We start from the raw sequence: 27,215 nt of genomic DNA, 5'->3' as shown, positions 1-27,215 counted from the left end.
TACAGATGTCCTTGTATGGCCTGATAAAACTTTGGCCATGCAGTGCCTTCACCTGTCCTTCAACTAACTGGTTCCCTGGTTTCAGTGGAGTAGTCTGCTGATTGTTGAAGATCAGACTCAATTCTCTGAGCAAAGTCTTTCACAGCTACTGATTGCAACCAGGCCATTTCGTTCTTTAGTGGGACACGATCAAATATTTAGCTGTTCTTTTGTTATTCATTAAACACTTAGATACTAAACACTTAATCTTAATATACTGTTTGGTCATTTCCATACTACTCAGACACTCAATAAGCCTAAATTGAAATTGAAATAAACTTTGAATTGAAGTAATATAATATATGTGCTTATTACTGGAATGTATTTGATAAATTTGTGTAATTTTCAGGCAAACTGTGTACAGTACATGGCAGTTAACACTGTTTGGATTTGAACATAACTTATTTGCTAGTTGCTAGCAGTTTCTTCCCTAACTATATAAATTGTCATCTGAAAAGAGCTCCATTTTGTCATTTGAATTTTGATAATTGTATCAGACCTAGCTGGTTATAAAAGTTATTTGTTTCTCTTGTGCTGTTTATGTCCTGAATGTCCCTTTGTTTGTGTTCTCACTTATTGACTCTTCTGGCTATTCTGTTGCATTCGGCCTTCCATTGTTTTTGGGACTGATTTCCTGTGCTTTGATTTCCCATAATCCTCTCTTGATTACATAGTTTTCAAATCTGTTCTCTCATCCTGAGATGATCATTCTGGTCCTCTCTGTTATGCTTATCTCCTCTATGGCCTTTGCTCTTTCTGACTGTTATTCAGTCTCTCTACCATTTCACCCATCCTATCATTTAATAAGCTGTTCTTTTCAGATGACCCCTGAAAAATAGACTGCATTTCTGCATGCTTTCATAGAAAAAAATGTGTTTGTAGCAAGATGATGGTTTATTATCTGTGCCTTGGATCTCATTTAATAAATCATCTTTTTGTACTTACAGAGTATGAGTTTCTACCTGTTTGTAAATTACAATTATTGTGTAAGTTGTATTATTTTGTATACAGTACATACAGTGCCAAAAAATATTTACCCTTTACCCATAATGTTCTATTGTGACACATTGCAAATAATGTACACAAGCTTTTTTCAAATTATTATTTTTTTCTTCAACACTGTATCGGCAAACCCTTTACAGAAAATATACGAATTAAAACTTAATGATTGCTTAAGTTTTCTGCCACATAAATATCAGTACTTGGAGGAAGGTATTGCGGCAGCAATTACTGCCATGAGTCTTTTCAGATATAGACATTTGATGGATTTTCTGGCCTGTTGTTCCCCACAAAACTGCTACAGGTCACACGAGCTGGTTTATGGTTGAGTACTATCTGCTAGGCTTTCTGTCACTTTTCTGTTGGGTTCAGGTTAGGATTTTGATATGGACATTCAAGGACATTCACTCTCTACTTATTAATCTTGTCAGTGTGACTTTGACCTTGTGCTTTGTGTCATTGTTCTTTTTAAATGTGAATTTTCAACCCAATTTTAGATCCTTTACTTAAACCGATTTTCCTCTTGGATTCATCTGTACTTAGTAACATCCATTTTTTCCCTCAACCCTAACACCTAGCAAGTGTCTCACTCCCTGCTGATGATTAACATCCCCAAAACATAATTCTACCACTCGTACTCTTGTGTTGTATAATTGCCTTGTAGGACAAACTCTTCTGTTTCTTGTATTCTTTTACTAATCTGTGTTTCTGTACCTAACAATTTATCTCTGACTTGTTTCAACAGCTCCTTGTTGTTTATGGTTGGCATGATATATCTTATACTATGAGGTGTGGTTTGAAATTCAATATCTAACTGAAGGCACTTACAGGGCCTAATAATATTTGCACTGAAATCAAGTTAAACCACTTTGATTGCTGGGAGACAAACCATTATGCTAATTTTCAGACCTTTTACCCTAAATATTTCCATCTGAACTGATTTAGGGCTGCTGAAGTAAAGCTGAGTTTTTTGGATAAATCTTAATTTTTGCTTGATAGACAGTTACACCTTTTTGTGTTAACTTGGAGAGCAACAGAGAAATCCTCAGTCTTTGGATGCCTTAAACCCTAGTGTTTGTATAAACATATACATTGGGACAGAATATTGTAATAAAAAGCCTTTTAACTGAAAATTACATTGCCTGGCAAAGAAAAGTGTTAAGTCTTCTGCAGTATCTGCGTTTTATTTTTAGAACTGCAGAGATAAGTAAAAAGCACTTTGTCAAAGTGTTTACCACAGGAATCAGCTGATACGTGTGACATAGGTGTGTTAATCTGTAACCCGAGTCAACTACTTAGACAAAGAACAACAAAACCTTTACTAAAGCTAAAATCGGCAGAAAACCGATTTAACTTTATCATAAAAAGTCATAATAAGTAAGGGGAAAAACATCAACTGGGGTTTGAAATCCAACCGATAAGTCTGAAGCCAGTTTTTTTGTAAAGCTAGAACCTTCATTTCTAAAATAAATGTCTTACAATTAAGAATAGCAATCTAGAAGAGTCTACAGTCTACTGAAATTATTCTATGGTTCTTGGATCTAAACCTGATAACATCTTGATTCTGATTGTATCTTGTTATTATTATAGAAGTCAAAATATGTATTCTCAAGTTTAGTGCATTGTACCTTGTAGACTCTCATGGAGTATCTATTTTTGCACTTAATGATCACTAGAATGAAACCCAGCCAGTGTTCTTTGGATTCCAGGTGTCATACATATCCTCAATGAATCGTTAGAATATGGAATTGTTCCCTCTGTTCTTAAACAGCAGTGCTTATCTTTCTGTTAAGAAGCCAGTCTCCAGCCTTTGTCATAATTTTCATTCAGTATATAACTTACCATGTTTGAAACAAAATTCTACAATAGGTTTGTTCAGTTACAAGCTCAATTATCTGAATCCAACCGTAATGTGCCATTTCAATCTGGGTTCAGATCAATGCAGACTTTAGAAACAGCTTTAAGGGTTATTAATGAGCACCTTTGAATTGCTGACTATAGTTTTATCCTACTTGACCATGGTGCAGCCTTTGATACTGTTGATCATACCATGTTGCTGAATAGATTGGGTTTTCTATTATTATGGGAACTTTTTTGTTGTGTTGTTTAAATTCTGTCTTCCTGATAGAAAATATAGTGTTCAAAAAGGGCATTCTTCCTTCTCTATAAAGATGATGACAATCTCTTAGATGATTTTAAAAGATTGATTTAACAAAAAGTTTTATAACTTGAACAGTTGCACAGCCTAAATTGTGCTCACTGGCACTCCTTATCAGCTCTACAAATGTTCCAATCTTAGTTTACTGTCGGTGGTCCTGTATTCAGTCCAATTACTCAGTTTAACAATCGGATCGTGGTGTCCTCTTTGATCCAAGTCTTGCATTAATAGTGTCTAAAAATGTGTTCTTAACATGTTGAGGCATGTTCATACCTCAGCTATACAGCTCATAAATCAAACTAAAATGCATTTGCATATATCAGCTTTTTTATCTTCCTTGGAATCCACCTCTTCTGTGTATTTCAGAATGAAAGTCAAAATACTGTTGCTCACCTTTAAGACTGAGGTTCCTGACTGCATCAATGAACTGTTATCTCCCTATGCACTTGAACAGCAAGTGTGCTCTTTGGACTCTGGTCTCTTATTAGTTCTCAAAGCGAGGCTATAAACACCAAGAGACAGTGATTTCTGTTCTGTTTCTACAGGGCTGTGGAATGATGTCAGCACTTTCAAATCCTATCTTAAAGTCATGTTTTATACTCTAGCTTTAGCTTCTCTATCATTTATTATATTACTCTATATGTCTTTTTTGTTGATTTTTTACTGCAAAAGTACCTTAAGCTGATATATCATGGAAGGTAATACTATGCATTAGAAATAATGTAAAATTATTAGTTATATTATTTTATAAAGCTCTTCAATACATATTAGAACACAGAACAATCACTGTAAATTACTTTATATCACTTCAGGAGATGGTTCTGAATGGTGATTCACCTCAAACACATATCCTTCTAAATGTGTTTCTAACACATAAACCTCTTTATGAACAGCTGGGTTTGCTCCCCTTCTTTACAGTGTTAAATGCAGACTCCTGAAATCTTTATCATTTGTATACCTATTTGGAAGCATGGAATGCATTTTGTAACATTTTTATAATGGTCCTTGAGTTTACAGTCAGTAGTTTCAAGATGTCAGATAATTCATCTGCAGGGGGCACTAAATTACTTTCCTCCAGGATTTATGATTGTCTTGTTGTATCATTTGATGTCATTCCACACATTAATATTAATCAACCCAAGTTGATTAGGAATCATTTACAGTATATTGTTTGTTTTGGGAAAAAAATAATGTTGTTGTCTTGTTTTCTCTTCAATTCCACTTTTAGAATAACTAGTGCATATGGCATTAAGGTATTGCTTAAATACCTTATCCACAAGCTAAACCTTGAAAGGTGAAAAATATCGACATGGATCAGTATCTGAACAAAGATTATAGAGCTCTCTCCTTTGTCCTTCCAAATGCAATAATCCTGACTAGAAATATTTAACTATAATGGATGATTATTCAGCATTCTAAGCAAAGTAAAATACAACACTAACATACAACACTGTCACTGAGGTCCTGCTGATTTGGTGACTAAAGGTCCTATGGCACTTTCAAAAGATCAAGAGAGCTGGGTTGTTACCTCACTCTCTGTACAATCTGAAGTTCCACCTTAACTGAACTGCTTAACTAATTGTTAATGGTGGATGAAGCTGCCTCCTATAAGTAAAGTTTTCAGATTCTTTGGGATGAAAATGACTGTTTAAATCCAATAAATGAATGATTAGAGGTAGGTTCAACAAGGAATGATTAAACAGTAGCCCAGAGAATAAAAGGATTTATCTGTTATTTTTAATAACAAGTTAAGTAAAAACAATGTGAAGTACAGGAACTAGGAATAAAAAAAATGTGGGCCAGTGACCAGTTAATATATATTATGTAGCCAGAATACATCAGAATATGACAGAAATGAAGGGATTTAAAATAAAAATGTCACATGCAAACACCATTAACCTAGCAGCCAAGAGTGACAATCTAGGTATAATGAACATGAAAAGGAAAATCACTCACAAAAGCAACAAATTCACAAAGCTGTAATCAGGAAAATGACAATTTTTGTTGTATCATATGCAATTCTCTTTTTCATGAACAGACACGATGAGTAAAATTCAAAATTTGTCATCATCCACTGTGAAAGTTACAGGCTATTAACTTGTGTGGCCACTGTTGGATACATATCTGTAATGCATGCTTTGCATCAGGTCTCAGATATTTTCTTGTGCACATTTTCTTGTCCTGTTCCTCTAGTAAAGCTTGGACAAGCATGCACAGTACCTGTTCACTGGTCTCTGAGCCCTAAATGCCAGACATCATCCCCAGTTCAACTCATAAGGGAGTTCTGGGAACAAAATACTCAGCTATTATCCAGGTCGATACCGTGGCTTCATTCAAGAAAAAATGGATGAGATCCTCAATTATTTACTATCAAATGGACTAGATGAACCTCTCTTTTGCAAACTTTCTAACAAACTTCCTTTCACTGGAGCTTACGTCTAGCAAGTGTGGCACCCATGGCATAACCATCTATTTCTCAACTCCCAAAAAGCCTGTGTTCCATGAGCTAGATAAGAACATCTTCTGCAATGTTGTCACGTTAGGATGAAGCCACAGAGAGTGCAGCAACTGAGGTTTGTGGACTTTATTCACATTTTACTTTGCAGTAGGGGTGCCATCAGCCATCACATTTTGACCTCCATGTCAATTGGTTGGTTGTGCAGAATATTTAGCCATCATCTAGAATGTCTGAGATCTGTCAGGGTGATCACACAACTCCTTGATTCACTGCTAGAGGACTTGGATGCACTGGTGAGTCCTGCTGAGGTACTGCTCCAACCTACCGATAGCATGAAGCCGTTGTTCCCTTGATAAGCAGGGCAGACTGGTTCCTTTCTGTGTTCTTCTGATTTTGACTAGACTTGTCGTTCAACAAGTCAAATCACCTTTTCAGCTTCGCCCCATCAACTTTCTGTTTGTGTTTTTAGTGCTGATGCAAGTCAAAGTCACTCATGTTAAATGACACCAAAGTCGTTTAATCAATATCCAGATGTCTACTTTTATTTTTCTAAACAATACATACAGCACAGAAAAAGAGTGATAAGTTACTTTTGATGTTCAGTATATAATAGATAGATAGATACTTTATTGATCCCGTGAGGGAAATTGCAGTGCAACAGCAGCTTTACACAGACAACACAGCCACAGTGTGACGAATGATACAATAATAATAATAGTACAATACATACAATACAATCAGTACAGTGAGGGGTGCACTAAAAGAGTTACTCACAGTCCGGACACACAAAGAACAAACTAGAACAGAACAGTATGCAGAAAAATCGTATAACACATATGAATATAAATATAGATGTAATATAGATATAAATAGATATAAATATAAATGTATTGCACGGGTCCCTGGCATATATTGCACAAAAAACGGTTGTGAACATGAAAAGAAAGAGAGCAGATGTAGCAGTAGATGTGTAGATGTGTTTAGTCCAGAAACAGGTCACTGTCAATGTTGCCTCTGCCCAGACGCAAGGTGGATGCATTGTACAGTCTTATGGTAGAAGGCAAGAATGACCTCCTGTAGCGCTCCCTGTCGCACCGTGGATGAATCAGTCTATTGCTGAACGTGCTCTTCATTTCTAAAAGCCTGTTATAGAGGGGATGGGAGATGTTATATTTATATTATATGATACGATTATATAATATAATATGGCTAGCAAAATATAATATGTTATATTTTGCTAGCCTGGCAGCTGCATTTCACCTTGCAAGCTTTTACATTGCTTTCTGTAATTAAATCATGCTTTCAAGATTTTCATTATTACTGAGATTAATCTTTGAAAATGATTAAGATTTTCAATTTTTTCTCTTTATAAATTACTTAGTTGCACTGGCTATCTGTTTTGGGGTATTGTCATGCTGAACACCACCCAATACAGTAACTACTGTATGGAAGCATTTTCCTCCAGATAAGCAGACAAATGGTTCTGTAAACTTTAGAATTTATTCTGCTGCTACCATCGTTAGTTGCAACCATAAAGTAAGACAGTTACTAAAACCCAAAATATATAGCCAATATATCTTATTAAGAAATGGGATAAGAATCACACCATTAGCTATTCTTAGCAGCTAGTATAACCACAAACTAAATGTCCTATCTTTAAAATTGACAGTTTAAGAGTTTATGCTTTTTTAGTCAGAAAAGGTTTAACCCAAGTTCCTTCCATAAAATATAGTGGGAATTTTTAAAAAAGGAACATTTTTCAAAATGTACACAAATGTATTAGACTACTTATGAAGTAGTCCAATAATTTCAAGATGTCTCTGAAACGTTTCATCTAACTTTTTCGGTTAATAACCTCTGAATTCTACCGGTATCTGCCAGTGTTTTTGAAGCATGTATCAGCTGAAGCTTGAAAACTGTAGCTTTTAAAAATGCTGCAATAATGCTGTACGGTATAGTTGACAGCTGAAGCAAGGCTGTGCTGTGGTTGCCCAGCAACACCAATCAGCTCCCTCTCTCCTCTGTTTCGCTAAGGCTCCTGGGAAGCCGAGGCCCTACAGAGAAGCGACCGCCCTTTTTCTGTGGCTCGGCAGGGAAGAGGCAGAGGGAGTGCTGGGGGAGAATTAGCACCAAAAACATTTGCGAAAAGCACTGGAACCTAACGAGAGGTGAGCCTACCGATCTGTTATGTGAGTGAACTCAAGTGAGACCGGTTTATGTGACAATCTGCCCGTTAAAAAGAAGATTTTTAATGCGCGATTTGATGACGTAATGTAGGTGGTCAAACAACAAACAGTGAGCTCGTCAACAGGCCTACAATGCAAATATAGCGTAATGTTACCGCTTATTACCCTTCGATCTCCGGTAACGTGTAAAGATTCCGATATTGATACGCGCTGGTCTTATTCAGATAATAATACTTTACTCCATTTAGTGTTATCAGTGTTTTTAATTCACTGTTCTGGAGAACGGTAAAGGGCCTTCCGCTCCAAGTCCTCGCTGAAGCTCTGCAGTGTGTGAACCGCCCACTCAGGCTCCGATTGGTCGTTTTTGTACATTCACGACACCTTTGAACACTGTGATTGGACAATGTGAGGCAGACTGGCCGCGGTTCCTCCTGGTTTGACAATTGTGGTTGGATGATAGTTTGATTGACTGTGTGCTTGATCAGATGTGTTTGAACTTGTGAACGAGCCGGCGTTGAAACCGTCTTCAAAGTTACGTTTTCCATTCCTGCGAGTGCAAGATTTCTTTAAATGCGGATTTCTGCATGTGGGTGTTTTACTGATAATATGTGGTGAAAATATTATGCAACGATTTTAGGTGACGGCACATATCTTACGTTGGTACAAATAACCTTCAGAGAAGTTGCAAATATCTCGCTTTCAGTTTTATCACGGGATTCGTGTACGGTTTGTGCACAACAATATATAATGTACAAGTTACCGCTGTTTCTCTAAAAATATATCAAATACATCTGGCACTGTAAAGAGTCTAATTTTCTTGAAATATGTCTTTTCTTTCCACGAGAGCGATATGGTGAATCCTGGAGTTATACATTAAATGGGGGAATTGGATGGGAACACTCAGCTGTTACGTAGCACGTTAAAGATACTGCTTTAATAATAACACGAATAAGCTCAGTCCAGGATTTTGAGCCCACCAGCACAAAATAATTGTATTTTATAAACCTTACTGCTACAGCAATTAGAGTGCGACAAGGGCCTTATCTTACTGTGGGGCATTATACTTTAAAAATGCAACATATTTTCCCAGATAATGTAAACTTTGTATTCTATAACTTAGTGATGAAAATTATACACTTTACTCTAAATGAAACCTTACTAGTGCATTATACAGTTTTAATCAAACATTTTTATTTAAATTGTGCACTTTGTCTAGAAGATGTAAATAATGTGACGTGACGACATAAACGACTCAACCATCATTGTCTCCTCCAGCTAAGTGTTTCTTAGTTTGTATTCATGGTTTGTTTGTACTACTTGCCACAGGGAAAATCACTTGTCTGTGCCAGGTGTTTGCCCAGTCTTGAATTGCTATATCTTGAATTTTTAACATTTCGATTGCTGCTTCATAGGCTTGCATAGCAAGCTGATTTCAGGACCTAGTTTTGACTAATTTGATAAATCCTTTTTTTTTTTACATTTCAACACCCCTCCCCCCTTGTTTGTTATTATATATAAATATTGTAAACCAGTGAACTGCACAGTGCTGCTACGTTCAAGCATTAAGCTGCCGTTAAGCAGAGATTAGTATTGACCTTGCCCCCTAAGGGAATGAGTGGACCAAAATCATGCTAGGAGAATTCATCTTACAGCATTACAGAACTCACTAGAACCCTTCACTGTTGGAACCAAGCACCAAGAGCTGTACAGATCTTTAAATTGGCACCAGATGTGCACTTGTCCATTTGTTGAGAACATAATGAAGGATGATTCACCTTGTCATATCAGCTCTCTCCACGCCCTTGCTTGTGCTCTTTGCACCACTGGATTTGCAAATGCGAATGGCCAACTGTGATGAGCAGTTTGTGCTGTACAACTTGACTGTGGTTTCCCACTCTGTGGAGATTTGGGTTGACTGTGTTTGCTGAAAATGGCTGCTTGCGCCCCGGGTTGAATTTTTTTGTCACTTGATCCGCAGCTGCTACACTGCTTCCAATGAATGCGGATTTCACAATCCTGGAGTGTGTGCTTCTGGCCGCTGGTGCACTTTGCTGATGTCTTTCCCTCAGAGCTCCATGCTGACATCACCGTAGACACTGCTGGTTGTGAAACATCAGCAGGTTGAGCACCTCCACAACCTTTTTCAAAATAACTGAGGTCTCCTCTTGCTGCCCATATATGACAATAGATAGACAATAGATAAAATCCATCCATCTGTTTTCTAACTGCTTTATACAATACAGGGTCGTGTGGGATCCCAGAGACTATCTTGGCAAGCAGAGGGCACAGGGCAGGTTACCCCCTGTATGGGACACCATTGCATTGCAGGAGTCACAGAGACACACACATTCACCACAGGGCCAATTTTCCCAGAAGCCACTTTACCTACCAGTATGTCTTTGGACTGTAGGAGAAAAGATATGCAACTATGAAGAGCACATACAAACTCCACGCAGATAGCACTCTAGGAACAGAACCCAGGGTCCTAGAGCCGCGAGGCAGATATGCTAGCCACTGCCCCATTGTGCGAGGCTGTGGCGATACATATAGTGTGCAAACATTGATTTCATTGATGCACCCTTTGTTCTGACCATATCCAGACTGCGTACTGTTCTGTCTTCTTCACTCTTTCAGTAGTTTGTTGGGACAGGTTTCCAAAAAATGGACACCAGGACACTGCTAACATTAGGGAGAGAAGTGCCATTTCTAATTCATTTTGTTTTCTCTCCAGGGAGAGTACTCAATCATGTCTGAAGAAGAGGTGGTAGAGTATGGGAGTGAATTTCCAGATCACTACAAGGTTATGCTGGACAGGCTCAATGAACAGCGGCAACTGGACCAGTTCACTGACATCACCCTGATTGTGGATGGTATGCAGTGTACTTGACCTTTATGTGAACTTTCTTTTGCCTCTGATTTGTTCACACTTTTAATTTCGTAGGCCTGCTCACTGAGCAACCAATGCAACTGTTACCCTAAAACCTAAATTTGAAGTAGACTTCAGGTAGCATTTTGTGACATTCCTCAAGGGTGATCGTGAGTTTCATGAAACTTTAAAGAAAGTAGGTGCAAGGTGCTGTATGTGGAAATCCTCTCTGTCTTTTGATGGGGAACACTGAGTTATAAATTGGGCATGACTACAGAGGGTTAATTGTGAACAGGTGTATTTCCATAAGTTAACACTGCAGTAAATTAAAGGGAAGAAAAGGTGGTATCTCTGTTGTCATCAGGGAATGAAGGCCAGAATTCCTAGTCAGGAGGAAATAAGATAACAAAGTTTACATACAGGAGGACCCTGTTCGGCCCATCTAAGTTGTTTGGTTATAGTAATTGAATGATCTAAGTATAATCCGCTGCTGTTTCGTGAAAGAAGCTGGTGTATCAGCTCCAACAATGTGGCTGTGTAGCTTCTTCCAAACTCCCACAACCCTTTGTGGAAAGAGGTGGTGTCAGTCTGAAATGCATTTCCCCTCAGTTTAGAGTTTTGTCCTCTGGTTCTTTATTTCGTTTTTGGTTTTATCAGTTCCTTTTTAAAATTTTAAATGCAATCCTTTTAGGATGTAATGTAAAATATTTCTTTAAGACTAGGGGTTACCCTTATTGCTCTCCTCTGACTTGATTCCAGATCAGCCTCCATAAGAACAAGTAGGGAGCTGCGTCAGCATGCGTAGGCTGCAAAGGCACAAGTTAAAGGTTTATTTCCATGCTGAACAGAGAAGAAAGGAAACGCAACGTTTCGGCTGTGGAGCCTTCATCGGGTGTCAGCTTTAGTTTCTGCGAAAATTGTTGTAGAAGTCTCTGTTACTCTGGGTGGTGTCATAGTCAAAGGAAAAAGTGTTAAATTTCAGGTGAAAGCCTTTAAGAATGATATTGTAACAACGACATCTGTAAAGGAATAGGAGGTGGTTAGAAAGCCTGATCTTGGAACAAGTCACTGTGAAGAGATCTGTTGAAACGTTGTGTTTCCTTTCTTCTCTTTTCAGCAGGGAATCAGCCTTTAACTTGCTCCATAAGAGCATACTGGCTACAAATGAGAGGATCTAATTTGCCACATCTAGTCTATTTAATAGTTAATAGCTAATTGCTCCACGGATCTCATCCAGCTGTTTCTTGAGAAAAGTCAGAGTTTCTACAAAATGGCTGGGCAGCTTGATCCACACTCCCATAACCCATAGGGCAAAGAAATGTCTTCTGTTTTCTATTCCTAGGCAATTCAAATTCTACACTTTACTGTAAATGAGGCTTTACAAGTGCATTATACAATTTAAATAAATCATCCTTTGATGTTGATGATGTCTCAACATAAACACCTACATCATTTTCGTAGGTAGTCTCCTCCAGCTAATTCGGGTCTTGAGTTTTATCTAAATCTTTTTGAATCTAATTCGCTCTTTCATATGTTTGCATAGCAAGCTGGTCTCAGGACGTAGTTTTGACTAATTTGATCACTCCAAACACCTCTCCCCTCTCATCTGTTACACACAGAACGTGTGTACAGTGCTGCTACATTTAAGGTAATGCTTTGCTTTTCTGAATATCAGGCTGAAACTCTAGCAACATGTTTGCCCACGTGGTGTTAAAACTAAGGAGAATGTTCAACGATTAAATAAATATTGCTAAGCAAGTGGGATCACCCAGGAAAACCCAGGAATTCAAATACTTGTTTCCTTGCAGTACAGTTTGCCTAAATCAAATGTTGATATAACAGGCGTGGGTGTATGTGGTTGCTCCTTTATTTTCATTAGTTATTAAACAAAATGTCCCAATAAAGCTGTTTTACACAGAACACAGATTTAGGTAGTTTGCAATCATCATGGCAATGATACTTTAATTTCTGCAGTTAATAATGCTAAAAAAATTACGTACTTAGAGTGAAATTAGGAGGTTTTGCTGAAATGACTTCTAATGAAGATGCAAAGACTGCTAGTTGTATTTTAAAGGAAAGCATTTTGTTGTAAAAATAAACATAAACTGCAAAACATAAATAATACAAGTTCAGGTGGGTAGCTGCGTCAGCATGCGTAGGCTGCAAAGGAACAAGTAATAGGTTTATTCCATGCTGAAAAAAAGAAGAAAGAGAACACAACTTTTTGGCCGTGGACACACCTGAAGAAGGCTCCACGGCCGAAACGTTGTGTTCTCTTTCTTCTTTTTTCAGCATGGAATAAACCTATTACTTGTTCCATAAATAATACAATGTAAAGTTTGTACATAGTATTTCAGTATGTATAGCCTAATAGATGTACATTTAAATCCAATCTGGCCTACCACAGCAAATGTGTAGGTGACATACCTGGTCTAGTAATTTCTTATTAGTGTCCTGTGTTTCATTATTGATAGTTCTTGGACTGTTGTACTGCGGAAATACATTTTTGTTATTTATTCAAGCAATATTCCTTTCGTACATTTTTAGCTACCCCACTGCAGAGCTGATCGGGGGGAAAAAAAACATTTCTTCATTTGATTTAGGGGTTAATGTATGGAGGGCAGACTGTGTTAATCCAATCGTGAAATTTAGCCGGGACTATGGGGCTAACCACTTGATAACTGCAAGTGGCTAGTCCCACCACCAGAGGGCGTAAAGGTGAAAGGAACTGCAAGGGAAAGACTTGGCTTCCTTAGTGAGCTGTGGGGGAGCAAAGAGGATGAAAGGTCTTATAGCAAGAGATGAGATACTGGAGGCAGGAGCCTGGCAATAAGCTGGAATGAGAACCCTGACATTAACAGAAACGGGGAGAAGGAGCTAGCGGAGAGTGCGAAACTGTCAAATGGGAGAGAGAATATCAGTTGAAGCAGGGAGGTCAGCCAGGAGGAAGTGATGTTTGCGGTCGTCCAGGGTAGCCCCTCCGCTCGAGGTTGTGTAGAATAGTTTGTGAGACAAAGGCAGATTGCGAAGGGTGAGGACAGAGGGCAGGAGAGGGAGGGTTCCAGTGTCATCCTCGGAATTGTCACATCCCATTCCAGTACTGACGTAGGTCCTGAGGTCTCACAAGAGCAGTGGTCTTCATTGTGTGATTATGTTGAAATAATTTTTCTTCATTACAGATCTTGTAATGTAGTAAAACTTTAATTTATAAGTAAAACTTATAAATAACAGACCTGTCAAATTACGCGAATGAGATAGAAATTGAAGCAAAAATGACCTCTGGGAGGAGTATTTTCCTTTTCTCCCACTAGTAAGTACCTATATGCACATTCTCCTCTGGCATTTTCTGCTTATACTTTCCACTTATAAATAGTTTGTTTCACTGAGCATGCCAGCCTTCTTTCAATGAGCTATTTGTGTAATTTACTAATATTCTCAATATTATAAATTCTCTCAAATACTAGATTGTCACCCTATGATCTGTGTGGGTCCTAATGCCTCATTATAGTGATGGGGACACTATACTGTAAAAAAGGCACTGTTCTTCTGATGAGATGTAAAATCAAGGTACTAACTCTCCTTGGACATTAAAAATCCCAGGGCGTTTCTCAAATAGAGTAGGGGGTGTTAACCACGGTTTCCTGGTCAAATTTCCCCCCAGCCTTTACCAAACATTGGCCTCCTGATAATCCCCATCTAAGATTTGGCTTTATCGCTCTCCCCGCCACTGAAGCTGATGTGTGGTGAGCGTTCTGGCGCACTATGGCTGCCTTCACATCATCCAGGTGGAGCTGCACATTGGTGGTGGTGGAGGGGAGTCCCCATTACCTTAAAGCACTTTGAGTGGAGTGTCCAGAAAAGAGCTGCTCTATATAAGTATAAGGAATTATTATTAATAATAGGAAATTTACAGCTTACAGCATTACAGCTTACTTATTCCGATTTGATGTTTTTTTACATTGGAAATTTGTCTATCTTTTTAACATAATGAAAGGTACTGATATTCCTTGTTTCTTCTGTGTTTCTCCTCCATCTGCAGGCCATCAGTTCAGGGCCCATAAAGCTGTGCTTGCTGCCTGCAGTCAGTTCTTCTACAAATTCTTCCAAGATTTCAAGATGGAGCCTTTAGTGGAAATCGAAGGTGGGCATTTCTTAGGTCATTCATAAAAAAACCCACAAACTTGTAAAGTACTGTAACTTTCTATCGCAAATGCTACTCGACTAGTTCAATTAACATGACATTCCATTTATATTGTGCACTTCATTTGTATTAGTTTAAAAAATACCTTGATGTTTTGTGTTTCGTTCTAATTAAGTACATTTTCCTCATTCATTTGCTTACATTTGGGAAAGTCCATTTCAGGTTCATCCTTTTTATTTGAATCCTTTGCATGGATAAGGAATAATTTGGAAAGCTAAATTTATATTTTCTATATCAGATTGCCTTGTCACCCATGGAGAGCAACCAACAGATGTTGAAAAGGTGGACATACAGAAGGCTCTCCCATGGGTAGTGATTTCTGTAATGTGGCTGAAACCCCTTATTCTGCAGGGTTTTGAGTTGTATAATGTATAATAAGTATCATTAAAATGCTTTAATGTAAACTTCAGCTCTTCAGTGAAACACTGAAGATAGAAGTTCTGCTTTTAAGTGTAACACTGTAATTGCATAGGGTTACATAATAATTTGGTCTAGATTGACCATATATTTTTAAAACACTTCCTCAGTCCAAGTTTGATTTTAAAGATCAAAATATATGATATATAATGTGGCTATATAGTACAATAGCACAAGCCTGTTGATTTTCCAGCCCTTCGGACCATTATTAATGAAGGGGAAATAAATTCTCCTTTGGAGTCGCCGAGAATTAAGTGCACAGGAGCACTGGCAATTGACGTTAAATAATTTACCGTCGTGTCCTCTTACAGGAGTTAGTAACTTGGCCTTCCGCCACTTGATTGAATTCACCTACACTGCGAAACTTGCGGTGAATGGACATGAAGAGGTCAATGATGTGTGGAAAGCAGCTGAATACCTACAAATGCAAGAAGCAATCAAAGCTCTTAACAGCAGGTATGAGAAACTGTACTCTCCAAATTCCGAACTTTGGTGGCTTTAAAGCTAGGAGCTAAAGGGTTTTGTTCTTGAAAATTTTATTCCACTGAGGTCTGAAAAAATTCAGATCACAGACATAACTAAATCCTATTTACTGCAAGAGTAATACTGCTTAAATAAGTATCTGGGGCAGGACCCAGACTTGATCACATTTCAAATAAACACACTTCATGCAAAGATGTTTTTTTGTATTCTTCTTTTATTGTTTGTGGCTTTTTTCTTTCCAGCAACGCAACACCTTCTGTTGACCTATCCTTGAAACAATACTGGAAATGTAAAATTGAAACTGTCCTGAATTTTGTTATTAGAACAGTGTGAAATAGCGTAGTGGATTTCAGCCACCTTTCCCTGATCCATATGAAAATATGTCAGTAACTATCAGTATTAAATATGGTACTATATTAGTGACCTGCTAACTCATAATGTGCTGTGGCAGACAAGGTCATTAAAAAAGCTGTACTGGATACTGTTCTGAATAGAAAGTGAATGCATCTTAAAGCTATGAGGATCATTTGGTCAGATTTAACAACTCTATACACGGAGATGTTTGAACGAGGCACAGCTAGACACTTCAGACAGGTGAGAGAAAAGGTGGAAATTGTAAAAGGTGGTGTCAGAGGCACTTATCAAACAGCGGGTAGAAAAAGTCCTCTGTATTTTTTCATAGTGCCATCTGCATATTAAAGTAAGGAAGCCAGAATTATGTTTTTTGAATATAAGTTAAGTTTTGAATTCAAAAGCCAGATGGCTAAAATATCTGCCAGACAGCGTGTTAGCTAATGTAAAGTAGTTTATTTTTACTTTTCTCCATAGAGACCTCAAAATGTTATTGTATTATATCTGTGGTTACAATTTGTAATCGATCTCTGTGTATTACATATTGGTTTTGGACTAAACAGTTTTTTATAGTTTTTGGCAGCATGTTTCTAATGCACTGTTGGTATTCATACTCCACTTTGTCCTGACATATCATGGAACGAGATTTTTAAAATATTTAAGAAAATAGACTTTCCATGGTTTCACATTTTTTCTGGAGTTCAGCCTATTTAGCATTTCTGACCAGTCTCTGATTATTATTAATTTTATGGTAATTATTAGATGTTGTATCACTAGAACAACCATTTTGTATTTAAAATAACAGACAAATCATCGTAGCCAACTGTGCTTTACTGTATGTTTTCCTGAAGTAAACCATCTAATTAAAATTACTTCAAAATAATTCACACATGTGGGTTGCAGAGAATGTAATTAATCTGGAATGTGTATGAAAACATCTTTTTAATTCAAGGTTTTCAACGTAGGATCTTATTTTGGGGACTTTTCTGTGAGCATTAACGCAACCTAGTTCTGCATTCTGCAACTGTAGCATTCTTTTTTTCTACATTTTATGAGCTCTGACTACAGACAGCAACTCGTTTCAATGAGTTAAAATTCAGAGTGGGAAGAATATGTGAAGAATGACTGGGTATCTAAAAATAATATGATTTAATAACAGTTAAGATAAGTCAATGTAAACCTCAATGGTTTGCTTGATGTCAGTGAGCTCATAGATGTATCCTTGATGGGAGAACCTCTGCAAAAAGCTTAGCTGATCACTAAGACTGTGAATATTGAAGGAGCGTCCTCTCCTGAACTTCAAGATGTTTGAGAAGCTGATTTCTGTAGAGGGCATGGGTTGTAATGTGACTGTCAATCCTGCAGTGATGATGAAAGGTGTGGGACAATTTCAAAATGCCCACTGTCTAGGAAACAATACACAAGGAGAATGAACAGCTCACTTAAGCCTTAATAATAATATAATATACTTACATATACAATAAATGTTATGAACTGTAGTAGAACATATGATCTCTATGATGAATCATCATTCATCAATTCATAACTTTTCAGCAGTTGCCCAAGACATAACTTTTTTTTAAACCTTTCGAAAGCAACTACACACCAAAATGTGATTCTACATTGGGAAACTCGAGTCCTGTTGGCTGCTCAGATTGACAAGGACATAGGGAGCAAATAAGAGGAAAGTTCGGAAGAAACATGCCAGAGAAGACTCTCTGGACTTTCTAAGATTTCACATACACGTCACATTCAATACCTGCAAGCTAAAAACAATTCAGTTTAAAGCACATTCACAAAATAATTATTTAATTGGGAATTTTTGATGTTTTAGTCAGAACTGGCTGAAATGCTCCCTTGAACAGAATATAGTGTGGTAGGTGATAGATTATTCTGTTTTCCATCTTTTTTTTCCATGACTCAGATAGAGTCCTAATGACAAGACAGCCGTTGTAAATTATGGCTTCAGTAATTGGAAGAAAGTATAACAGAAGGATGCTAGATTGTGTTGACTGCAACCCATAGGGATGTAGCTCAGTAGAAGTGCTATAAGCAAAAGAAGATAAAGGAAGATCGGTCGGGTTCCTTGTGTGTAAATAAAGCACACAAATTAGTGCAAGAAAAATGTACTATGTTAAAAAGTCTCCTTTTTACTTTTAAGACTGATGAAAGTGAAAACAGTTTACGTCATGGGAACCTTCTACCACATTTTCAAAAGCTGTTTTGCTAAAGATGAAGAAAAATTTAAAACAAGTTGGAATTTTGACCATAAAAGTGCTACCTGCACACACCTCTCCATACAATATGAACTTTTTTATGTTACAGCCTAAGTCATGAGAATGCAAATTAGGAAATGCAAATTCAGCACATCAGAGTTTTTTACCCTTGCAGTGGATGTATGTGAAATAGAAACAGGTGTCCTACATTATTTGTGCAAAGATAAAGTCATTAAAAAGCAGGATAGAGTAATTTCTGGAAGAGTCCTTAAACAGAAAGTAATTTTTGCAAGAGGTAATGAGAGGACATATTTATAAATATAGATTAGTTTGTGTATAATAAGTACAATGGGTCGCTGTAGACAAGCAAGTTTATATGAGTACTGAAATGTTCATTTGATAAATGCATAGTTAGCAGGGGATTACTGTACTAAAAGCACATCTGTCTGCCACCTCTTAGTCTCAAAGCAGTTGAGGTGATGGTGAGAAGATGTTTTTGTGATACTCTTTTTCAGACCCTCAGTTAATTCTCAGGCGGAAGTACCGGTGACTGGACTTTTTTTACAAAATCCCAGACTAATTTATAACTTTGTGTATATGAATTACAATCCAAATGAGCATAATTGCATTCTGCTGAGCATGATATTGAGGGAATACATAAAGCACAGTGGACAGCAGCACTCAGATTACATTTATCAGCATGACGGGATTCCTTGTAATCCTTGAATGTTTAGGATTAACCTTAGTTAACATTCAGCAATCTGAACCAATAAGATATCTCGGGATTCATGGTGTTCTCATTGTAAACTGTCTTTATAAATAACAGCACATTTTGCGGCTGTCAATTTAAAGATTTCAAAGACATCGGTGTGCTTACCAAGATTTTTTTTTTAATGACTGTTATCTGTGCCTCCAAGGACAAACAGCAGCCCTCCATACACCGAAGTGCAGGACTCGGCGAGTAGGAATAAGGCCAAAAAGAGGAAGATAGCAGAGACTTCGAATGTCATCACAGAGACTCTGCCCTCCGTGGAGACAGAGCCAGTGGAAATCGAAGTGGAGTTTGCCGGCAGCACCATCGAACTGGAGGAAGGGGGCATAGAGGAAGTGGTGGACATGGGAAAAGGTGTCAAGGGTTCCCAGGCCTCCTCTGATGATTCTGCACTCGCCCTGCTGGCAGACATTACCAGCAAATACCAGCAAGGAGAGCAGACGCTCCATATAGTGAAAAAAGACGTCGAAGTCGTCGCACAAGAAGATGCACCTACCCCTAAATCACTGGAGAACATAGAAGTGGTGGAAGTGCAGATCTCCCACCTCAACAACCTCTTCCGCTGTGACAAGTGCGACCGCTCCTTCAAGCTCTTCTACCACCTGAAGCAGCACATGAAGGTCCACTCGGACAAGCCTTTCGTGTGCCCGCACTGCAACAAGACCTACACCCGCGAAAGCGCCCTGAAGCAGCACCTCAACTGCAACCACTTCGAGGCCGAACAGTCGCGCCGCCAGCGGCCCCAGAAGAAGATGCACGTCTGCGAGTACTGCGAGAAGCAGTTCGACCACTTCGGCCATTTCAAGGAACATCTGAGGAAACACACAGGTGAGACCGGCTTCTCTTGCTGCTGGAGATGAGAGGAATTCGCTGAAGAAAGTATAATTCAAGTCACCTGGTTTTCAGCAGTAGCAGTACATGCTTGAGCTTCAGTGCAAATGAATGTTTTTGGGGGGCTTCGGAATGTTTTTTAAATTTGGGTTTCGTTCACTGACGTGTGGTGAAGTCTGAGCTGATATTTTAATTTGAACACCAGATTAAATCATTTTAAGATTGATACTTTTGTTTGACGCAGTTAACTGAAGTCTCTGGCAGAGATAAAGCCCTGTTAATGTTCTAGGTGTTTATATCAGGAGAATATGGAGAGTTCTAATTCGTTTCCTTCAAGTTGATGCATAGACGTACTGCTGAAATTTGGAAGAGGATTTGTAGTTTGGAATTGTGTCCGGCATAGTTGTCACTTAATGTGATGAGACTGCCGCATTTCATGGGCATGCATCAAAGAATTTGTCTTCTTGATGGGCAAATGGCAAAATGTTTCATGTTGTTTTTTCTAGGTTGAACAGAGTACACCACTGACAATTATGCCATAACTGTGTTTTCTAGGTGAAAAACCATTTGAATGTCCAGACTGCCATGAACGTTTTGCCAGGAATAGTACATTAAAATGCCATATGGCAGCCTGTCAAAATGGTGTTGGTGCAAAAAAAGGACGAAAGAAGCTCTACGAATGCCAGGTACTTATTGTCAAAAATATATTTTTTGAAAACATTGAAGTCTGCAGCCACCAAACACTTGTACACTTGCCCATAGCTGGATGGATGGTACTTTAGAGTTTTGGATACATGACACTACATTCACTACATTGATTTCTTTTCAATGTTCATATAATGTATGATAAAGTAAAAAAAAAATGGAGCTGTATTGGGAAGCGATAAGGTTGCCAATATGCCAGAAAAGGCATCTGACATCTGAATAGGTTTGCTTCCTTTTAGTGTTTATTTCATTCTTCCTGATTACTTTCATTTTTGCTGCTCACGATTAAACTATTAGCTTGTCACTGCCATGGGTGTGAAACATCAGATTGTGTTGGTGCCACTTGTATGAGAGCAATACATCTTTTGTATGAGAGCAATACATCCTTGTATGAGAGCAATACATCTTTTGTGGATCGGCAGGCCACAGTAATTGGTGGCACTGTGGAGGATAAGATTATCTTTCAGTGATATAATGGAAACTCCAGTCTGGTATAGTTTCTGTTTCTTTTGTTTCACACTGGTTTTCCCTTTTGAATGAAACAAATATAAAAAGTGAGTAATTTATTATGATATATTGTGCACAAATATACTGTATATATTTTTAAAAACTAGGCAAGACTTCATATAAAGTACTTCAATGTAAAGATATGGAAACTTTAATAATATGCATTTAAAAACTGTAATTTACATGTATATATTTTAAGCACTTAATTGCTACAGGGCACATTACACAAAGACAAGGTACATAAAATAAACTGAAATAAAGATCAGAATATAGTTTTGCTTACAGAATTGTTTTAAAACTATCAATAACAGTTAAATCGGCTGATAGAGACGTTAATAAAATACACATATTTTGAAAAATGTTAAAAATGTTTTTAAAATGTATTTGAGAACACAAGGTTATTGGCATTGTTTTGAAATACTTGAATCATTTAAAATATTTAACAGCTTAATAAACAACTGATGGATGGCTCTGCTGTGAATTAAACTGTCACAGTAAAATCATTGGAAAATCACATTCTACTACTCAGTTAACAACAACAACAACATCACTTTATTAACCCTTTACGATTTCTTGCATTAGGAATTATCTTTTCGCATACCCCAGCTTGCTCTCCATGAGACACACAGATAGGGAGAGAGCCTGGGGTCAGAGCGCAGGGTCTGCCATTGTACAGCGCCCCTGGAGCAGTTGGGGTTAAGGGCCTTGCTCAGGGGCCCAACGGAGTAGGATTCCTCTGCCGGCTGCGGGATTTGAACTGGCAACCTTCCAGCCACAGACGCAGATCCATAGCCACAGTGCCACCGCTCCGCCCATAAACACATTTCTGTTACAAAAATTTGTTGGAAGTGGTATTTTAAACTGCAGAATAGTCAGTGGGAAGTATTTTTCCCCAGTGCCCTTATATTAATTGCTAACTGCCGTTTTGAGTTTCAAAAAATGGAGGTTTTGAAAAATGGCAAAGTAAATGTTTAATGCAATGTTATTCTTCCTTAGAACTGTACTGCAGCTTTTCATAGGCTTTCGTAGAGCATATTTCCTGCAAAGATTCCATTAGTTGGAGTTGGAGTAAATCTTGGTCTAACATGAAATCTAGGCAAGTAAACACAGAACAGAAGGTTCTAGTTTGTCTCTTCCCCCAAGTTCATCCCCGTAAGGGAATCACATTGAAATACATTTCTGTTAGCAGCAGACAGCCAGGAAAACGTCCAACATCATCCATCGACAGTAACGGTCTGGTCATCTCCTTCCAGCCTGCCTCTCATGTCTCCTCTCTTCCAGGTGTGCAGCAGTGTGTTCAACAGCTGGGAGCAGTTCAAGGACCACCTGGTGATCCACACCGGGGAGAAGCCCAACCACTGCACGCTGTGCGACGTCTGGTTCACCCAGCCGAACGACATGCGTGTCCACCTCCGTGACTTCCACGCCATTCACGAGAAGGTGGTGACGGAGGTGGTGATCGCCGAGCCGGGGGCCTCCGAGGCCCTGCTGGAGGAGGTGCAGGTGGAGCCGGAGCAGATGGAGGCCGGCCACGTCGTGGAGGCAGTGCAGGTGGAGACCGTCGAGGGCGAGCAGGGGAAGGTCGAAGCGGGGGTCGACCTCCGGCACGGCGAAGAGGCCGAGGAAGTGACTGTAGCCCCCGAGGAGCCGCGGGGAAGTGACCCAGACCCGGGACAGCAGCTGCAGTTCAAAGTGGAACAGATCTCTGGCAGTGCTGTACAGCACTACCTGGAACAGACTGTGCAGGACACAGAGGTCCCTGAGGAGCAGGAGCAGGTGGAAATACACGTAGAAGAGACAGAGATTAGTGAAGTGCAAGCAGTAGAAGTATAAGAAAAGATCCATGTTAGCCCTTGGTATTTCTTTTTTGGGAAGGCAATAACAATCCACTGACTCCTTTCGCCACAGTGAATATCGATAAACCATGAATTGCCTACTGAGAAAACTTGTTGGTTTAAGAATTGACAGTTTCAAATATAAATATAAATAATATTTAGGATATTTATTTTCAGACAGGATTTACTTGCTACTTAATGTACATCTTTGGAGGAGAAATTATCTTTGAATGTGTTTTTAAGTTTAATAGCTTATCGACCACACCCCTTCACTTTTCCATCGTTTCCCACTGAATGAAGAAATGGTGTCATCTGCCTTTTTTAGGTCTTGGTACAGAGCAGAGAAGTGATTGCGCTTTGCCAGTAAGATGTTTGAAGGAATTTGATGTATCCTCCCAATGGGCCTCCCCGATGAAACCATCAATTTTAATCTTACCGTGAAATTCTCTGTGAACTCTGAAAGTCTGATGTTGGTAATGTATGACAGATGAAGTTAATAAATGCTTTCTATGAAAAATATGTATATGTCAGCTACATGGTATGTTTTTTTTACTCATTTGTAAAGCTGTCTGTTGCAATTAAAAACATTTTTCTTTGTTTTTAAGCTTGTTGTTTGGTCAGATCTTTAAGACACAAGATCACAACAATCACTTAAAACAAGGCCACAAAATCCACAAAAACTGTTTATTCACTGCTTATCCACAAAAAGGCCTTTCTTTTTTAGTTTTTGTATTGTTTTGGTATGATAGGTCCCAGCTGCATGCTTTAAATATTATATATGACTTTTTCATTCTTTTCTATAAGAGCAATTAAAGTATAATCAAGAAATGTTACTGATCTATTGAAGATGGTAAAACATCTGTTTTAGGAGTAGGAGCTATAAAATATGGTATAAAAAGAGCAAAGCAAGTAGAAACACTGTGACCTAGTTTACGTTATTGTTTATTGTTTGCTAGTCTGATTCCCTTGTCCAGGGTGACTTACAGTGCAGAATTTTAACATTAATTTCACTGGGGACACCAGCATCCAAAAATTTAATTTGAGGGTGTTTGAGATCCTTGGTGGGATAAGTCTGGCTTAACCTAGTTAGTTAGTACATAGCTATCCCCCATTCAGGAGGAAACCGAGGAGATGTGGGTGGACAAGGGTTGCTTGAAATAAATGCAAAGGGGTTTGTGCTTGATACATGTGTATATATAGCTAATTTCCCTAAACAGCTAGTGTGAGATTGACTTGTCGTTGTTATCCCTCCTGAACTTCAGTTAATAACTTTAAATGTAAGTTTCTGAACAAACAGCATTTCTTAAACGCCAAAGCCATATTTATTGTCCTAAAACATATGTGTGTGCAGGAGAACCTAAATTGAAAGTATTATACTGCAATGCATGTAAGGATGATGGTGGTTACCATTGAGCATTGATTAACTGATTTTATTGCCATATTCCAACAGATCAATTTCAGTCTGTAGGGTACGTTTAACTTAATAACTTCATAATGAAAAAAAAAGTTCTGTTTTTCACAAAATGCTCTACTGACAGCTGTCTAGGCTTCATTTGCGTTCAATCATACTCAACTCAAAAAGCAGTATTACCCTGATCACAGTAGATCTGAGAAGCTAGGCAAGGCTGAAACTGGTCAGTACTGGGATGACTTTGTTGCTTCTGTAAGTAGGACCTCTAAGTGGCACTATTTAAAAATGAGTATCTCAGTGTGCTGAATGGGACTCCGTGCTGTATGAAGGTTTTGAATAATAATAATACCATCACTTTATTAACCCTTTACAATTTCTTGCATTAAGAATTTGTCTTTACGCATACCCCAGCTTCTCTCCATGAGAGACACAGACACACAGATAGGGAGAGAGCATGGGGTCAGAGCCCAGGGTCAGCCATTGTACAGCGCCCCTGGAGCAGTTGGGGTTAAGGGCTTTGCTCAGGAGCCCAACGGAGTAGGATTCCTCTGCTGGCTGTGGGATTTGAACCGGCAACTTTAAATGACACTTTAAACTGATACTGTTCCTAATACTTGCTAATTAATGACCCCTTGTCACTGTGTTTGTAAGATAGGGATGTGAACCCACCCTTAAGGTAGGTATGTAAACCTTGGTATTCTGTGGGAATTCCACTTGGGCTTGCACTTTTCAGTTTCCCTAAAATGTCACGCCTCATTTATTTGTTGGAGTAAATTCTCACTTCTCCACCTGACCTGTCGTGTAATGGGGTTGGTGGTGCTTTGGGTCACCCATGTACTGTACATACTACACATCCATGGCGGAAGAAGTGGGTCCCTGCCTATATGCATGTGTGAGTTTCCGCATTCTTTGGCATTGAAACAAGCAATAATTACAAATATAGCTCAAAAAAGAACCACTTCCTTCATCTGTGATTTGAAATTAGTATAATATCATAAGATAAAAGCTCATTTCTAGGATTATACTGTAAATGGCACTCCACTAGGGCATCACAAGTCAGGTTAACATCGCAGTCTGTTTTTAACCCAGTCAAACTGTCAACCTGGCTGTGTTTCTCACTCCTCAGCCCTTTCCAGGTGCCCTGGCTGAGGTTGTGAGCTGAGCATTTTCCCCACTACCATGTTTCCTGCATTCCCCTTTATCAACACTACCCACCTGAAGTAATGTAACAAGGATCCTTTAAGCTTTTATTGATTTATTCCTTTCATTATTATTCAGCTTCTCTCCTTGTCCTTTGCTGTATTGTGCTTTATTTAGGAAATAAGGTTTTACAAATATATCAATGTCTCTGTAAAGTAAATGTTTCTAACACAAATGCCGTACATCAAATTAAGTATCAATTTGTAATTCATAAAACAATTGTAATTGTTTTCCTATACGTTATGAGGAAAATGTATATCAATATTATATAATATTATATACAGTGGTGTGAAAAAGTGTTTGCCCCCCTCCTGATTTCTTATTTTTTTGCATGTTTGTCACACTGAAATGTTTCAGATCATCAAACAAATTGAAATATTAGACAAAGATAACACAAGTAAACACAAAATGCAGTTTTTAAATGAAGGTTTTTATTATTAAGGGGAAAAAAAATCCCAACCTACATGGCCCTGTGTGAAAAAGTGATTGCCCCCCCCTGTTAAAACATAAATCAACTGTGGTTTATCACATCTTTGGAAAGCTGAGTTCAATTTCTCTAGCCACACCCAGGCCTGATTACTCCCACACCTGTTCTCAATCAAGAAATCACTTAAATAGGACCTGCCTGACAAAGTGAATTAGACCAAAAGATCCTCAAAAGCTAGACATCATGCTGCGATCCAAAGAAATTCAGGAACAAATGAGAAACAGAATAATTGAGATTTATCAGTCTGGAAAAGGTTATAAAGCCATTTCTTTGGGACTCCAGCGAACCACAGTGAGAGCCATTATCCACAAATGGCGAAAACATGGAACAGTGGTGAACCTTCCCAGGAGTGGCCGGCCGACCAAAATTACCCCAAGAACGCAGTGACGACTCATCCAAGAGGTCACAAAAAACCCCACAACATCATCCAAAGAACTGCAGGCTTCACTTGCCTCAGTTAAGGTCAGTGTTCATGACTCCACCATAAGAAAGAGACTGGGCAAAAATGGCCTGCATGGCAGAGTTCCAAGACAAAAACCACTGCTGAGCAAAAAGAACATAAAGGCTTGTCTCAGTTTTGCCAGAAAACATCTTGATGATCCCCAAGACTTTTGGGAAAATACTCTGTGGACTGACGAGACAAAAGTTGAACTTTTTGGAAGGTGTGTGTCCCATTACATCTGGCGTAAAAGTAACACAGCATTTCAGAAAAGGAACATCATACCAACAGTAAAAAAGGTGGTGGTAGTGTGATGGTCTGGGGCTGTTTTGCTGCTTCGGGACCTGGAAGACTTGCTGTGGTAAATGGAACCATGAATTCTGCTGTCTACCAAAAAATCCTGAAGGAGAATGTCCGGCCATCTGTTCGTGACCTCAAGCTGAAGTGCACTTGGGTTCTGCAGCAGGACAATGATCCAAAACACACCAGCAAGTCCACCTCTGAATGGCTTAAGAAAAACAAAATGAAGACTTTGGAGTGGCCTAGTCAAAGTCCTGACCTGAATCCGATTGAGATGTTGTGGCATGACCTTAAAAAAGCGGTTAAGGCTCGAAAACCCTCCAATGTGGCTGAATTACAACAATTCTGCAAAGG

At 38.6% G+C, this 27,215-nt stretch overlaps 1 protein-coding gene across 2 annotated transcripts; it reads left to right on the top strand.

Annotated features, from left to right (window-relative positions):
• Positions 1-7,712: 7,712 nt before the first annotated feature.
• zbtb35 (zinc finger and BTB domain containing 35) lies at positions 7,713-23,629 on the top strand. Of its 2 annotated transcripts, XM_088910543.1 has the most exons (8): positions 7,713-7,822; positions 10,572-10,710; positions 14,746-14,847; positions 15,636-15,780; positions 19,292-19,974; positions 20,533-20,663; positions 22,471-22,740; positions 23,350-23,629. In XM_088910543.1, the coding sequence occupies exons 2-8, from the start codon at positions 10,587-10,589 to the stop codon at positions 23,389-23,391; spliced, it is 1,497 nt and encodes a 498-aa protein (XP_088766669.1). In that variant the 5' UTR covers positions 7,713-7,822; positions 10,572-10,586; the 3' UTR covers positions 23,392-23,629. The 2 variants fall into 2 exon arrangements, with proteins under 2 accessions (XP_088766669.1, XP_088766668.1); XM_088910542.1 differs by having other exon boundaries at positions 22,471-23,629.
• Positions 23,630-27,215: the final 3,586 nt, after the last annotated feature.

This window comes from Atractosteus spatula, chromosome 3 (genome assembly GCF_055471065.1).
Source record: "Atractosteus spatula isolate fAtrSpa1 chromosome 3, fAtrSpa1.hap1, whole genome shotgun sequence".
In the NCBI taxonomy this organism is placed as follows: domain Eukaryota; kingdom Metazoa; phylum Chordata; class Actinopteri; order Semionotiformes; family Lepisosteidae; genus Atractosteus; species Atractosteus spatula.
The sequence above is the reverse complement of the archived record's forward strand: the minus strand, read 5'-3'. Positions and strand labels throughout refer to the sequence as shown.